General features: G+C 41.6%; 1 protein-coding gene across 1 annotated transcript in view; it reads left to right on the top strand.

The window, feature by feature from the left end:
* Positions 1–3,071: 3,071 nt before the first annotated feature.
* The window catches only part of LOC115305129 (F-box/WD repeat-containing protein 2-like), a 43,191-nt gene continuing 28,472 nt past the window's right edge, over positions 3,072–17,790 (top strand). The window contains 3 exon segments of the mRNA XM_029955455.1: positions 3,072–3,428; positions 3,431–3,846; positions 3,849–4,173. Of these exon segments, the coding sequence (XP_029811315.1) occupies positions 3,092–3,428; positions 3,431–3,846; positions 3,849–4,173 (1,078 nt within the window). The 5' untranslated portion in view covers positions 3,072–3,091.

Here is a 17,790-nt window from a genome sequence, read left to right as displayed (position 1 = left end):
CGCAAGTGAGCTGAGTAGGGGAAGAAAGAGGGAGACAGAGGATCTGACGGAGGCTCTCCACTATGAGCTTACAGCCTGATGCAGGGCTTAAACTCACAACCTTGAGTTCATGACCTGAGGTGAAATCAAGAGTCAGCTGCTTAACCAACTGGGCCACCCAGGTGTCCCATCACTAAGAAAGATTTAAAAGATGGATAGTACTTGGACAAAATCTGAAGAAATGCCATTTTTGCTGTTTAGATGATACTATAAATTGATACAACCCTTCTGGAGGACTATCTGGGAATAGACATCAACAGTTAAAATATGTTCTTCCTGAGACACGTCGGTGGTTCAGTTGGTTAAGTGTCTGACTCTTGATTTCAGCACAGGTCATAAGCTCCCAGTTCATGAGTTTGAGCCCCACGTTGGGCTCTGTGCTGACAGCACAGAACCTGCTTGGGATTCTCTTTCTCCCTCTCTCTTCCCCTCCCCTGCTCCTTTATGCACTCTCTCCTGTGTCTAAAAAATAAATAAATAAACTAAAAAAAAGAAAGTATGTTCTTCCTTTCTAGGAATTTAAGCTATTCAGATGATTTAAAGAAGTGCTGAGTTTATATATGTTAGGATCTTCATTAGCACCACTGTTTTTAATTGTGAAAAAGTAGATAACTGTAAATGTCAATAATAGCAGCTTGATAATATTAGGGGTTCTCAACTGGGGCGATATTGCCCATAGAAGGGACTTGGCCATAGCTGGAAGCAATTTTGATTGTCAGGACTAGGGGGACGGTGATACTGGCACCCAGCAAGTAGAGGGCAGGGATGTTGTAAAAACCCTACAACGCACGGTACAACCCTGACAATAAATGATCTGGCCCAAATGTCAGTAGTGCTGAGGATGCGACACCCCAGCTTAGACAAAGAAGATCAGAGTCGGGAGATAAATTAGTTTTCAGCCATAATAATGGTGATGCAGATCTGTGTTTATTGGCCTGGAAAGATAAATCATTGAGTGGCAAAAATCAGATTATAAAAGCAAACTGTACAGTAAGATCCCATCTTAGAAAATGAACAACAACAACAACAAAAACTATTCCTAACAAAAAGTTTAAAAGGTTACAAAAATACTGCGTGGTATGCCCTGGATTGCAGTGTTTTGATTCTCTCTTTTGAATCTTTGTATTTTCTGAAAGAATTTTCCAGCAATCATGTGTTACTTCTTTGAATCAGAAAAACAAGGCATTTTCATCTAAAAGCAAAGCACAGCAAGCAGCACAGAAACATCAGAGGTGAACGAGCAGTCCTGAATGAAGACAGTATCTAAAATTTCCTTGTACTGTGGGTGCTTGGATGGCTCCGTTAAGCATCCAACTTCATCTCAGGTCATGATCTCATACATGGTTTGTAGTTTGAGCCCCAGTGCAGAGACTGGAGCCTGCTTTGGATTCTGTTTTCATCTTCTCTTTGCCCCTCCCCTGCTCACAATCTCCCTCTCCCTCTCTCTCTCTCTCTCTCCCTCTCTCTCTCTCTCTCTCAAAAATAAATCAACATAAAAAATTTTAAAGGATTTCTTTGGACTAAATGACAGAACTGAAGAAGGCTCTGGAAATGGGATATGAAGGAATTGGAAAGCAAGGATGGTAGATGAGCCCTGCTCAAAGACACTGGAGTTCCCAAGGTTAGTGGCAGGAATTGGAACAGAAGCCAATAGCTAGGGGCTGAATACCTCAACTGAGGTCAACAAGAATGAGAAGAGAAGTGTAACTAGACTTTGTGATCTTTAAGCTTTCTTTTTTCTTCTTTCAAAAGTTTCAGAAGAAAATATGAACAACAGAAAAGAAATTTTTGAAACCTACAAATTCCACTTGCCCAGAAACAACCATTCTTAAAACAAGCAATCCTCTAGTGTTGCATAGTAGTTTATATTTCACTATTATATAAAGCACACTCAAAAACATCCTTAGACCTAAATCTTTGAGCACATCCTTATCTTCTTAGGGTCAATACTTAGATAAGCAATTGCTAAGTAAAAGAGTATGCATATTTTTAAGATTTGAAAATATGTGGCCAAGTTGTATTCCTAGAAAATGTCAAAAGTATAATTTCAAAATGTTTAAAAATAATTCTCATACAAATACAGTTAAACATAGGTCAGGTTTTTATTTTAATTCATTATTGAGAAAATCAGCAGTAAACAAAGCTGATTTAAAGAAAAGTAAGAGAAGGACATCTTAGTGGCTCTGTTGGTAAAGTGTCTGGCTCTTGATTTTGGCTCACGCCATGATCTCATGATTCCAGGGATCAGGCTCAGTGTTGGGCTCCACTCTAGCAGTGGGGGCTTGCTTGGGATTCTGTCTCTGGCCCTCCTCTGTAAGGATGCAGGTTTGAACCAAACTGACTCCATGACAGGCTTCAAATTTCCCTCTGACCTTGGAGGCCTAGGTGTGGTTTCTCAGAATCATTAGACAATAGAAGGGCACACACTGCCCAAGGCAGGAGGGACCACCCTTGTAACACCCAATCAGGGAAGGCCAGCTAACACCCTTAACATTCCCAAGGGCAGGCCTAGAGATAAAAGCTATAGGTAATCACTTATTGCTTAAGGCTAGTCACGCCCTACATGAGGGTCCTGGGTTCACTCTGTAATTGGTTAATACTCTAAATGTTGTGATTGGGTCACTGTATCTGTGTCTCAATTTCCTGTAACTCCCCCTTCCCAAACTCATAAAAGCCCTACTCCCCCTTGTTCGGGGCTCTCAGCATGGATCCACTGCGCTGGTGAAGTCTGTGAGCCCGAGCTTAGGCCCAGCGAGCCTAAGCCCATAATAAAGCCCTTTGCTTTACATGCGTGACTCGGTCTCCCTGGCAGTCTCTGATTTTGGGGGATGATAATGAAATCTTGGACATAACACCTCCACTCCTTCTCTCCTCTCTCTCAAAATAATAAACTTAGAGACCCTGAGCGGCGGCCGCTGGTCCAGGCGCCATGGCTGCGGAGCGGACCCGGCCGCTGCGAGGCTCTGGCGGGCCCAGCGCGCCTAGTCGGTGTGAGCCTGGTGCGAGGTCCCCGGCCCCGGGCGCTGGCTCAGCTAAATTTTTCCATAACCTTATGGAGAGAAAGGACTTTGAGACATGGCTTGATAACATTTCTGTTACATTTCTTTCTCTGAGGGACTTGCAGAAAAATGAAACTCTGGATCACCTGATTAGTCTGAGCGGGGCAGTCCAGCTCAGGCATCTCTCCAATCACCTGGAGACTCTCCTCAAGCAGGACTTCCTCAAACTCCTTCCCCTGGAGCTCAGTTTTTATTTGTTAAAATGGCTCGATCCTCAGACTTTACTCACATGCTGCCTCGTCTCTAAACAGTGGAATAAGGTGATAAGTGCCTGTACAGAGGTGTGGCAGACTGCATGTAAAAATTTGGGCTGGCAGATAGATGATTCTGTTAGGACGCTTTGCACTGGAAGAAGGTTTATTTGAAGGCTATTTTGAGAATGAAGCAACTGGAGGACCATGAAGCCTTTGAGACCTCATCATTAATTGGACACAGTGCCAGAGTGTATGCACTTTACTACAAAGATGGACTTCTCTGTACAGGGTCAGATGACTTGTCTGCAAAACTGTGGGATGTGAGCACAGGACAGTGTGTTTATGGCATCCAGACCCACACTTGTGCAGCAGTGAAATTTGATGAGCAGAAGCTTGTGACAGGCTCCTTTGACAACACTGTGGCCTGCTGGGAATGGAGTTCCGGAGCCAGGACCCAGCACTTCCGGGGGCACACAGGGGCGGTGTTTAGCGCCGACTACAATGATGAACTGGATATCTTGGTGAGTGGCTCTGCAGACTTCACTGTGAAAGTATATGGGCTTTATCTTCTGGGACATGCCTGAACACACTCACCGGGCACATGGAATGGGTCACCAAGATGGTTTTGCAGAAGTGTAAAGTCAAGTCTCTTTTGCACAGTCCTGGAGACTACATACTCTTAAGTGCGGACAAATATGAGATCAAGATTTGGCCAATTGGGAGAGAAGTTAACTGCAAGTGCTTGAAGACATTGTCTGTCTCTGAGGATAGGAGTATCTGCCAGCAGCCAAGGCTTCATTTTGATGGCAAATACATTGTCTGTAGTTCAGCGCTGGGTCTCTACCAGTGGGACTTTGCCAGTTACGATATTCTCAGCTCAGGTCTGCCCCCATCAAAACAACAACAACAACAACAACCAGAAGATTCTGACAGCCATTTTCAAAATAAATCTGACAATCCAACAACTGATTTAAAAACAGACACAACAGAAGTTTCTTGGACCCCATCCTTGTAAGTTCATTGAAGAAACAACCCAGCAAGGTTAGGAAATTTGCCCGGCATCACACAACCAGGATGTGAAGAAACAGAGCTTTCCGACTCCAAAGTTCATATCTTCCCTTAATCCACATCCTCTTTCCTACATGGGTCACCTTGAATTGCAAATGCTGTTTGTTCCTGTTTTCACCATTGCCCTGTGAGGCCCACTGGAAAGCAGGTGGGGACTCTGATTTCAGGACTGTGACCCCACTGCCTGTTATGGGGTCTGCTCCCAAGTGGCTGATCCTGACAGTTGCAGGGACCCAGCCTGGAAAGTAACGCAGTGGTATGTTTGTCCTGTCCCTGCAGATGGGACAGGCTTGCTGTCTCTCGGGGAAAGGTGATGCAGGGGCAGGTCTTGCCTCCCTGAGGACTTGTTTCCTGAAGCCATGAGAGCCTTTTCTGCTTCTAGTCGATCCATGTGAGCTTCTAGAAAGGCCGGCTTCATGGCTCTGCTAGTGTGAATGTCAACAATTCTAGCCAGCGCTCCGGAAAGAGCACTGGAGTTCAGGCCAGCAAGGGCCCTTCAAGGATACAGGCCCCATCACCAGCTTGCTGGATTTTTGCTAACGCCCCAAAGAGGCTGCATTGTAGAGCCAGCAGGACCTGGGGGGTGGGACCTCCAGCTTCGTAGTTAGCTCTGGCTTTGAAAACCATCTCTGCCGCTTACTAAATCTGTGACCTTGGAGCACCTTTCTCAACCTTTCTAAACCTCAGTTACTTCATCTTTACCAGGGAGTAATTGCCTCCATTTTTAAAGTTATGGATAAAAAGAGATAAGGCCTATAAAATGCCTGTACCAAACCTGGTACAGTGCCTGCGCACCAAGGCGGGGCTGCTAATGATGATGATAACAATAAAACTCATTGTTATGAAAGAAAAATAAATAAACTTAGAAAAATTTTTAAATAAAATTTTAAAATACATAAAGATAAGAGAAATTATGTATATACATCAGTATAAAAAATACTGAAGTCACTCTAAGTTACTGCTGAATTAGATGTAAGTCTGATTAATGTCCTACAGAACAATAAACTATAACATTTGTTGTGGTCTTCTTTACAAAACAGAAATTATTATAATCTTACCAATTTTCTACAAGCTAATACCTTAATTTCCTTTTTTTAAGACAGGCTTTATTTACCTTGTATCTATTAAAGAAATTAAATCAATAATTAATAACCTTTCAAAACAGTAAGTTACAGGCTCAGGTGGATTTACTGGTGAATTCTACCAAACACTTAAAGAAATTATACCAATTCTCTACAAACTCTTTCAGAAGATAGAAGCAGAGGGAACACTTTCTAAGTCATTCTATGAAGTTAGCATTACCCTAATACTAAAACCAGATAAAGATATTATAAGAAAACTATAGGCCAATCTCTTTTATGATTATAGATCCAAAAATACTCAACAAAATATCATTAGATCAAATCTAAAGAAGTATAAAAAGAATTATACATCATGATCAATAGGATTTATCCCTGTTATGCAAGCCTAGCTGAACATTCAAAAACCAATTAATGTAATCTATTACATCAACAGAAAACCACATGATCATATCAATAGATGCACGAAAAGTATTTGACAAAATCCAAAACCATTTTATGATAAAAACTTTCAGTAAACTAGAAATAGAGGGAAACTTTCTCAACTTGATAAAAACTATCTACAAAAAAACCCATAACACATCATTCTTAATGGTGAGAAGAAACTCAAAGCTTTTTCACTGAGGTGAGGAACAAAACAAGGATGTTTCTCCCACTACTCATTTTCAACATTATACTAGAAGTCCTTGCTAATGCAATAAGGAGGAAAAAAAAAAGCAAAGGCATATGGAAAGAGATATAAAACTGTCTTTAAAAATATGGATCTAGAAACAGACTTTATACCTTTTACAAAAATTCATTCAAAATGGATTGTAAACCTAAATGTCACACTTACAAAGCTATAAAACTTCTAGAAGATAACATAGAAGAAAGCCTAGATGATCTTAGGTGCGGTGATGCCTTTTGAGATACAACACTGAAGATGGGAATCATGAAAAAAAATTGATAAGATAGACTTAATTAATTACTATGAAAAACTTTTGTTGGCAAAAAGACAGTATCAAGAGAACTAGAAGACAAGACACAGGTTGAAAGAAATTATTTGCAAATAGATATCCAATAAAGGATTGTTATCCAATATATACAAAGAACTCCTATAACTCAACAATAAGAAAACTGATTGAAAATGGCCAAAGTCCTTAACACATACTTCTCCAAAGAAGATATACAGATGGCAAAAATAAGTGTATGAAAAGTTGTTCCCCATCATATGTCATCAGGGAAATGAAATTTAAAATAACAATAAGATACCGCTGTACATCTATCCGCATAGCCAATATCTGAAGTCCTGAAACACCAAATTCAGTGAGGATGTGGAAAACCAGGAACTGCTGGTGGAAATGCAAAATGGTGCAGCCACTTTGGAAGACAGTCTGGTGGTTTCCTACAAAACTAAACAAATTCTTACCATACAATCCAGAAATCCTGCTCTTTGATATTTACCCAAGTGAGATAAGAATTTACATCTACACAAAAACCTGCACTAGGATGTTTATAGAAGTTTTATTCATAATTGCCGAACTTGACAGCAATACGCATGTCCTTCAGTAATGAATGGATAGATAGACTGTGGTACAATCCAGCAATGGAATGGTATCTGCTGCTAAAAAGAAATGAACTATTAAACCATGATAAGATATGGATGAATCTTAAGTACATATTACTAATCTGAAAAGACTACATTCTATATGAGTCTAACTATATGACATTCTGGAAAGGGCAAAACTATGGGGACAATAAAAAGATCAATAGTTGCCAAAGTGGGAGGGTTGTAAATGGAAAGAGGATTTTTAGGGCAGTCATGGTGATGGATATATGCCATTATACGTTTGTCCAAAGCCACAGAATGTACAACAACACTAGTGAACCCTAAGATGAACTATGGGTTTAGGGTGATTATGATGGGTCAATATGGGTTCAGCCTTGATGAAAAATGTGCTGTTTTAATGAGTGATGCTAATAATGCGAGAGGCTACACATATGAAGAGGCAGGGAGTGCAGATTTCTCCTGCTATCAGATAGTAGAGCATTCCTATGAAAACTTCCATAAGTCTAAAGGACATAAAGCAAAGACACAATTGCCATTAATGTACATGGAAGATTTTTTTTGAGCCTTCTCAGACCCAAAAGATAACCTCTCTTTTCTGATATCTTAGGACACATCTTGTTACGGGATGCACAAATAAATCAAGATAAAGCATAGAGGCTCACAGACACAGTTTAAAGCTATGAATCCTTGATGCAGAGATACTGAGGGTAGTGAGTTGGTGGGGTCACTCCTGCTTGGGGTGCACACTGCCTCTGTCATGGCTTGCTGCAAAGCAAACACTGAAGGAGAATTTTACCTTTCACCTTTTTCTGAAAAAGTAAAAATCGGGAACAGATACTAATGTAGGCCTTTTGTAAAAGCAAAGTGCTATGATATACATTTTTGAGAAGCAGGGGATACCTGTATATGGGAAATCTCTGTACCTCCTTCCCATTTTTATTGTAAACTGAAAACTGCTTTTAAAACTTGTCTTAAAAAAGACCAATTTTCTTGACTTCACATGTAAAATGATGTCTTATATTAATGTCACTCACTGATTCTTTCCACTGTCTGCTGCTTCCTATATATTTAAGAAGGGTCAGGTATCTATCTGAAGTCTGATTCTTCTGGTACTTCTCCACACTACACCTACCTCTTGCAAACTAGCTCCCCTGAATCAGATCTATCCCTCCACCAAAATTGGATTTGTTAGTACTTGATAAACACAAAAGAAGAAAGTGACTTTATAATGTTATAGAATTGAAAGATTATTATTTTTAGCCAAGGATATGGAAGTCGTTAGTGAAAAGCTAGATGGTTTCCATTAAGGTCCAAGATTTGATCCTTCCTCTAGACTATCAAGGAGTGATATCTAAACAGTGGGCCCCAGAAATTTAAAGAACAGCTTAACTCAAGCATTCTGTTTAAAACAAGAATTTCTTTTGTCTGTTGTATGTGTATGTATATATATATATATATATATACATATATATGTATATATATGTATATATATATATAATTTTTTTAAGAACTGTACATCTTGTTAATAAGCATTTGTCTAGGAATGGTGATTGTGTTTTCTATTTGCTATTGAAGGTATCTATCAAAATCTGAGCAAAATAGTTCTTTTATCTTGGATGTGCAACTATAAATATGTTAGCATTACTTTGGGAGATTCATAAAGAATTTATGATAAAATTCTAAAATTTTTAAGTGTTTTTTATTTTTGAGAGACATAGTACGAGCAGGAGAGGGCCAGAGAGAGGGAGATACAGAATCTGAAGCAGGCTCCAGGCTCTGAGCTAGCTGTCAGCACAGAGCCCGACACGGGGCTCAAACCCACGAACGGTGAGATCATGACCTGAGCTGAAGCCGGACGCTCAACTGACTGAGCCACCCAGGCGCCCCTATGATAAAATTCTAAATCCTAGAATTCTTGATGGCACACAGGATGAAATAAAAGGATTGGGGGCACCAGAGCGGCTCAGTTGATTAAGCATCCCAACTCTTGATTTCGGCTTAGGTCATGATCTCACGGTTTGTGAAATCAAGTCTCACATCAAGCTCTGTGCTGATAGTGTGAAGCCTACTTGGAAGTCTCTGTCTCTGTCTCTCTCTCTGCTCTTCCCTCATTTAACACATGCTCTTTCTCAAAACAAATAGACATAAAAGAAAAAGAAATAAAAGGATTGAAAAATACTATTAAAGTCATTAAAAAGCACAGCATATTTCCTGGAAAAATGTGATAATATATAGCATGACTGTAATGTGAGGGCATCTGCCATTATCACTGTTTCTGTGGTCCCTCTTCCGTACTGTGTCACTGTGGGAGCAAGCCCATCTGCAGCTCTGCCCCTCTTTCTTCGTTCGTTCATTCGTTCGTTCGTTCCTTCCTTCCTTCCTTTCTTCCTTCCTTCCTTCCTTCCTTCCTTTCATTACTTTATCAAATGTTTATTGCTTACTCTGTGCCAGGCACTGGGACATTGCCTAGGGATTATAAGTATGAACAAGACAGGCCAAATCCTTGCCTTCATGTTGCTTACATTCTAGAAGAGCCAAAGTTCTCCAGTAGAGACCATCCTATGTCCTCAGAAACATGTGATCGTTCTTGGGAGCCAGTTTGACATTATTTTCTGCCTCTTACATCTTCCTCTTAGTGGTTTTGGCCACATTCTACACTGCATAGCATGACCTTCCTTGCTCAACATTTTCTGTATCTACTTACAGTGAAGCAGAAGTACACCTTATTTTATTTTTTAATCTTTTTATTTATTTTTGAGACAGAGAGAGACAGCACATGAGCAGAGGAAGGGCAGACAGAGAGGGAGACGCAGAATCCGAAGCAGGCTCCAGGCTCTGAGCTGTCAGCACAGAGCCCAACGTGGGGTTTGAACTCATGAACTGTGAGGTCATGACCTGAACCGCAGTTGGACACTTAACCAACTGAGCCACCCAGGCACCCCAGAATTACACTTGAATAAGATCAAAGTTTGATCCAACACTCCAGTATGTCCTAACGTACTACTTGAGAACCACTGTCAGGAAAAATCCAGACAAGTATGAAATTTATTTCAGAAAGATATCTCTAGAGTGGGTGAAGCATCATGCTATACTTTTTTGTTTCCTCCATGACATCTAGGTCATGCTCAGTACATGCTTGCTGATTTATAAATGTTACTCTAGAAACGATATAACATCAATAGATTATACATAATAGCACACAGTAAATTGCTAAAAGCTATGTCTGTGGACCAGACTGCCCAAGTTTAAACTCTGCCTCTATCACTTGCTACATGGCCTTGAGCATGTTACTTAACTTGTTTTCACATTCTTATCTATAAGATTAGGCTAATCATGATATTGATCTTACAGGGTTAAAGGGAATTTACAGGGTTGCAGATGTTAAATGAGTCACTATAAACTTAGAGCTTATAACCAACAGTGGCATGTTGTAAATGCTTTATAATCCCCAAACTAGAACTACTGTTACTATGATTACCACCTAGTGAAAATGAACAAAACAGGAAGGAATACAAGGCCTAATATATGTTTCTGTTTTCTTTTTTATTTCTACATGCCAGCTTCTTCCAACATACTGCCGACAGTGGAATGGGTCTTTATCAATTGTGATAATTTACTGTCTGGGAGCAATTGTTAGGACAGTGACTTTTTCTCTTAAAAACATGGTCTTTGAATATAAAAATAGTACTCACTTTTTCTGTTATGCTTCATGTATATGATAGATTTGAGAGAAAGCTTCCTGGGTTTAACATAAGACAAATTTCCCAAGCCAAGATGGTAACATTTAGCATTTAATCTGGTCATTAGATTGTGTAGGTATCAAACCATCTGATGTAAGAGCAGAGGATAAATGTACTCTTGTCTCTTAGGAAATAGTGTAATCACTGAATTCTAATTTCTTCTCTACTTGTATTAAATGTTGAGAAATAGCTATCTTTTAGGTAATTTTTTAAAAAACCTATATATTTGCGGGGCACCTGGTTGACTCAGTCAGTTAAGTGTCTGACTCATGACTTTGGCTCAGATCATGATCTCACAGTTCATGGGTTCGAGGCCCGCATTGAGCTCAGCGCTGACAATGCAGAGCTTGCTTAGGACTTTTTCTCTCCCCACTCCCCCCCAAATAAATAAATAAACTTAAAAATAAAAATAAAATGAAAAAAAACCCGTGTATTTGAGAAACAACCCCCCTAACTTTGTTAATATCCCATATCTTCCATGAAAAGAAATGGGGTGGGCATGAGGAGAAAGAAAGGGAAAAAAAGATGCACATATACTAGAATGACAAAGAAGAGACTATTTGAATATAGTTGAAACTTTTAAGTTTCATCTATGTAGTGGCCTCTTTTAAATTGATAAGAACAGATACTAAATTTGATTGTAGCCAAAAGGCCGAGGAGCAATAGAAGCCACTTTTAGACAACAGGCTTGAGCAATGGAAATTTGATCAAGGCGGAAGCGCCCAAAGTGACCCCAACCCCTTGGCTGAACACAGGCCCATCAGGCAACCACCTCAAAACATCCATAGGGCCAAACTAACCAATAGGCTATTTATAACCAGGCACAGTTAACAAAAAAGGGAAAATCCCATACATTGCCATACTTTTCATCTTCCCCGTTTAAAAACAGCCCCCACCCACTGCCTCTCTTCGTCCTTCCCTGCTGCTCCCTTGAGGTGCATTCAGTAAACTTCCAGCGCCTTTGTTATGCCTCTGGTGAATTCTTTTCACCACTAGCCACCAGCTTCCACTCCACATCTAGGGGCCTCCATCAGAAAAGACACCACATTCAGACAGCACGATCTAATCATTTACTTTTAAATTATTCTCTTGAAAACAGCCTATAGTTTGTCCACTCAACAATGGACTCCACAAAATCAAATTATAAATACATTTAGACAACCTTCAAAACAACCCTCTTGTCTTCTCATCATTAATTGATTCATTCAGTGTGTCGGTGATTAATTTATTGAACATTTAGCAATACGCAAAGCACTGTGAATGCCTTGGTGGAAAGGAGAAACAGCCTTCTCTTTAATAGAGTGCATAGCCTATTGGGGAAGACTCAGTGATAAACAACCACTCAATGACTCTTTTGATATGCATGACAAACAGGAAATTACGGGATGTTGTGACATAGACTAACAGTAGGTGCTAATTGGGTTGGGGTGGGCCTGAGTGGAGGTCAGAGAAGGCTTCTTACAGGTGTGTCTGTTTAGGTTGAAACCTGAAGGAGAAATGGAAGGTCCAGGCGGAGACAATTGTATGCTTTATTTTACATGCTCATGTAATTTTTATTACATTTCTTCACACACATCAGAAACAATAGTGAGATAATGGTAGCTATTTTGTTCTGGGAGGCAAATTATGCTCAGAAACTGAGTTTGTCTTTGCCAGCAATGAACACAGGTTTGCTGTGGGAGTTTCACAGGCCCATAGCATACAGGATAATGTGTCTTAACAAACTAATAAAGACACAACATACTCCAAACCAGTGATAGATTAATCACATAAGTCCAGGCAAGGGGAGAAGAAAGGAATAAATAATACACCAAATGTAGTTGAGGTATACTTTTTCTAAAAAAATTATTTAAATGTTTACTTATTTTTGAGAGAGAGACAGAGTGTGAGTGGGGGAGGGACAGAGAGAGAGCGCGAGAGACACAGAATCCAAAGCAGGCTCCAGGCTCTAAGCTGTCAACACAGAGACCAATGGAGGGCTCCAACCGACAGACAGACGGTGAGAGCATGACTTGAGTGGAAGTCAGATGCTTAACCGACTGAGCCACCAGGCACCCCTAAATATAGTTGAGGTGTGCTTTTATACAAGTTGGTACTCAGGCCATGGCACAGCTTTTGACAGAAGAGTCGCCTTTGCCAGGTAGGAGCTAATTGCCTTAAGGTCTTTGGGAGAGCGATTTAGACTAGAAAAGTGTCACCTTGCCCCAAACACTCTCAGTCTTCACAGACTCTTGGTGTTTATAGTCCCAGTGTCTTCCTGCCATAATTGTTTCTTTGTGTGCTTTTATTGATAAGCCCCCAGTGCTAGCTCTGAAAACCTTTGGAAATTCCTAAGTGGTGAGAGTTTCAAGGTGTCTCTTGTTATGTTAATGAGGCGATTTGGGGACCACACCTAAAGAGGGGGCTGGTTGCCAGGAGAACCAAACACTTGATAAGAGGGTTAGAACTTTCAGTCCCCACCCCCTTGTTTGGAGGAAGGGAGAGGGGGCCTGGAGGAGAATCAACGACCAATGAGCAATGATTCAATCAACCAGGTCTAAGTAATGAATGTGTAAAAACCCAAAAGGTGGGAGTTTGGAGAGGTTTCTGGCTAGTGAGCACATGGAGATTCAGGAGTGTGGCAAGCTTGGAAAACTGCTTTGGGAGAGCCAATGTAGCCAGGACAGACACTCCCAAGTACAGTTTTTGGGAAGTCCTAAAAACAACTAGACATGAAATCGGACAGCTGACCTAGGCAAAGCCCCTCCCCTTCTCTACTTCAGAATTACAGGATGGGACTGGCATGGAAGTAATCACTGAGGGTATTAAGATACCATGTAATGTTATATACTATATTCATGTTATAAATAATGAGTCTCAGGAGTGGACAGTAAAGCAACCAGGAGAGGGAGTGGATGCAGACTTGCATGTGTCAGGGCAGTGTACCAGCGCGCAAGCAGCAGCCCAGGCACATAGTGGCCTTCCCTGCTGGCTCATCAGGTGGGGGATGACGTGGCAGCTGGGCCCTCAGCTCCTGGGATCCTTCCAGATCTCTGCCTTCAGCCTCTGTGACCCCAGAGCCAGGTGTGGTGTGTCTACCCCAGAAAGAGGTGCCTGCTATTCCAGGAAATCATCCTTCTATGGATGTTGGAGGCGTGGAGGCAGGGAGACACTAGTGTGAGTCCCAGCCCGTCCCCCAGGCTGGAGGCTGTCCTTGCTTTCTCCCACTTTCTTCCCCACAGACTGCAGGTCCAGCACCAGATGCAGAAGCCATGGCCTAACATAGACCATTTAATGAGCTCCAACAGTTACTCTTTCAAGGTCTAATTCTTTACAACAATTTTTTAATGTTTATTATTTATTTTTGAGAGAGACAGAGTGTGATCAAGGTCTAATTCTTAAAACAAGTCCTTCATGCAGTATCACTTCTAGTGGTTCTACTTCTGTGAACTAGACTTTAAGGTCTAATGGAACCTGATGGAACCACTTCCAAGTGTGTGACCTTAGGCGACATACTCAAACTCTCTGAGCCTCCTTTTCACATCTGTTACATGGGAACACTAATCCTATCCTTCTGAATTGTTGTGAGATTATAAATGAAAATCGCTTGGGGTGCTTGGGTAGCTCAATCAGTTAAGCATCTGATTTTGGCTCAGGTCATGATCTTGTGGTTTGTGGGTTCAAGCCCTGCATCAAGCTCTGCGCTGACAGCCCAGCCTGGAGCCTGCTTTGAATTCTGGGTCTCCTTCTCTCTCTGCCCCTCCCTTGCTTGCGCCCTATCTCTGTTTCTCTCTCAAAAATAAATAAACATTTAAAAAATTAAAAAAAAAAGAAATATCACAGTTGAGGAGAACTGTTACCTTCTCTTCCCTCAGATCCACATCAGTGAGTCCAGGGTCCCTCTGTTCTAACATTGGATGTACTTGGGAGGAGAAAGAACTTGACTGGAAGCTGATCAACCAGCACCAGGGTAAGGCCCAGGTGAGAGTCAGGCCTGAGCTTGCTTTGGCCTGTGAACTACTTCTTATCAGTTTCCACTTCTGGAACTGAACAGAATTTGGGGGGCCCACTGCAAAATGAAGATGTGAGGTTCCTTGTTCAAAGATTGGTAAGAACTTCAAGATTGTGAAAGCAAGAGCCCTGAGTGACTGTGCTGGTCTCACACCCATGAAGCTGGTTCCACTTCTCTCCCCTCTTCCAAACACACATCCGGGACATTTCTAAGACACCAGCGAGGAGAGGAAGGAGAGGGAGAAGAGAAAGAGACAGACAGAGAGATGGCACTTTCCCCAGTTTGCCCTGTTTATAGTCTTTTCACACCTCCCAGTGTCTTTGCCATCTCTGAATGGTTGGGAGGAGGGTGGACAGGGCAGATTCCACAGAGGTTCCATTTTGTCAATTAATTCTGCAGGTGTCCTTGAGGCTGACCTCAGTTTCCCCATCAAAGTAGGTAGGAAGGCAAGCCATTTGTGGCTACCCATGTATAGCTCTGTGCTTACAGACGGGTGAGAAGAATGTGAGGCTTCAGCTCTGCTACCTGTGTTATATCCTAGTCTATTTGCAGGATTGCTGCAGTCAGATGGCTAATCATCTTCATCCAACATTTACAGGTGACCTAAACCAAACTGCTATTTCTCAAGAAGATAAGGTCAGGCAGGCGAGGTCGGTACTAGTTCGTTAGAAATCTCTTTCTCTGCAAGTTGTCACTGTGGGACCCAGCCTGGGACAGGGAGACACATTGCCGCTATGGAATACTGGGCTTAATGTTAGATAAGGAGCTCAAGGCAGCTTCATGAGACCGGGTAGTTAAGAGCCTCCTTCAGCATATATATCCTTTCTCTTTTCTCCTTATTATTTTGTGTATAATTCTTTAGAAGTTTTTATTTATTTATTTTTGAGAGAGAGAGAGAGAGAGAGAGACCACACACACCACACACACACACACACACACACACACACACACACACACACACACACACGAGCAGGGGAAGGACTGGGAGAGGCGTGGGGGGCGGGGAACAGAGGATCTTAAGCAGGCTCCCTGCAGACGCAGACGGCAGAGAGCCTGAGGCTGGGATGGAACCTAAGAACAGTGAGATCATGACCTGAGCTGAAGGCAGACGCTCAACTGACTGAGCCACCCAGGCGCCCCTCATTCCTTTTTAAAGAATCTCTGTATGTGGTCAAAAATCTCACAGAAACTCAAAATGAATTAAAGATACAAATATGAAACCTGAAACTGTAAAACTCCTAGAAGACAGCACAGGTAGTAATTTCTTTGACATTGGCTACAGCAACATTTTTCTAGATATGTCTTCTCAGGCAAAGGAAACAAAAGCAAGCCCCCCAAAAGTGTTGGGGGCTCCTGGGTGGGTGGGTGCCTTAGAAGGGGAGGAGATTAAGAAGTGGGGTCTTTGGGAAGTCCTTGGATCAGGAGAGCGGAACCCTCATGAATGCGGCTAATGCTCTTATAATAGAGACCCCACAAAGCTCCCTACCCGCTTCAGCCGTTTGTGGATACAGCATGTCCAAGACAGCTGCCTATGAGGCGGGAAGCTCTCACCAAACCAAATCTGCCAGGTCAGTGATTCTAACTTCTCACTCTCCAAAACTGTGAAAATTTTCTGCTTACAAGTGACCCGGTATTTTGGTATTTTGTTGTCACAGCCTGATCAGACGAAAACAAGCGCCTTCTATGTGTAGGCATTGAATTATAATGGTAATCCAGATAGACACAGCACCTGCCCCCACTGTAGTGGCAGCCCGGTGACAGACAGCTCTTGCTAGCTTTTTCAAGGCAAGACCTGCTTATGACGACACATCCTTATGTCTCTGTCAGCAGTGATCATAGCCCCTTTCCTTTACCATCTGCTCAACAAAAATAGTTCTTGAATTAAATGTCACTTTGTGACTAGTGAAAAAAAGGCTGTCACAACCCTAGACAAATATTTTGCTAGTTGTGGGATTAGTTATAATATAAATACCTTAACCATAGAAGTCAATCCCATGTGTTTATATGGTAGCTTTATTAGTATTACAACAGAGAAATTCATCAGGCATAAGTTATTCCCAGTCAGGTTTTCTATTTTTTGTTAGCCTTTTTACAATTGCTTTTATTAGCTATTCCTTCATGATCTCTTGGAGAGCTACCCCATAAAATTATTAATGCTGGTTATTTAGGAGTTCTTTCAGGGCAATGCAAGATTTATGGGCTATGTAGGTGGCAATGAAAACTTCATGGTATTTTTTTTGTTGCATATTTTCTGTGTGCCACATAGTTTAGAAAAACAAAACAAAACAACCTTTAAGAACATTATATGCTCCCAGACCAGCACAGCTTTCGGGGTGTTGCCCAAGCTTGAAGAGTATGGCTTACATATTTCTTCAATCTCCTCACTCTGTTTCTATCAGTCTAAAACTGCTCTGTCGAGTTTGCCAAAGACCTCCAATGGCCACTTCTCAATGGCTTCTTTGCTGGCTTCTCGACTTATCCTCTTGATGGTGGTGTTTTTGACTCCTCATCTTCTCCATTTACCCTTTCTCTAGACAATCTCATCCAATCCCATGGCTTAAACTTCCATCTATATGCCAATGACCCCCAAATTCTGTGCTCCAGACTTACATATGGAAATGCTCACTTGACAATTCTACTTGTATGTCCAACAGGCATCTTGAACTCAGCATTTTTTTAAAGACGTAACTCTTGATTTCCCCCTTTTCACCCGTTCTACCAAACTACCCCTTCCCAGCTTTTCCATCTCAGAAAATGACTATTATATATCCAGTTACTCAAATGCAAACCCAGGAATCATCTTTGATTCCTCTTTCCTTTCCTCACCGCCCTAGGCAGCACATCAGTAAATTCTGTTGACTGATCTCCAAGTTATCCTGACTCTGCTGCTGACCCCTCTACTGGTGCCACTCTGACCCAAGTCACTGTCACCTCTGTCCTGATTGCCCTCCCTGCTTCCTCTCTGGCGTCTATAGTCAAGTCACAACCCAAATGCCAGAAGGTTCTTTTAAAAATATGAGCAGAACATGTCATTCCCCTGTTTAACACACTCCAGTGGCTCCTAGTCACAC

The sequence above is a fragment of the Suricata suricatta genome, chromosome 10 (assembly GCF_006229205.1).
Source record: "Suricata suricatta isolate VVHF042 chromosome 10, meerkat_22Aug2017_6uvM2_HiC, whole genome shotgun sequence".
In the NCBI taxonomy this organism is placed as follows: domain Eukaryota; kingdom Metazoa; phylum Chordata; class Mammalia; order Carnivora; family Herpestidae; genus Suricata; species Suricata suricatta.
This window is presented reverse-complemented; position numbering and strand designations above follow the sequence as displayed.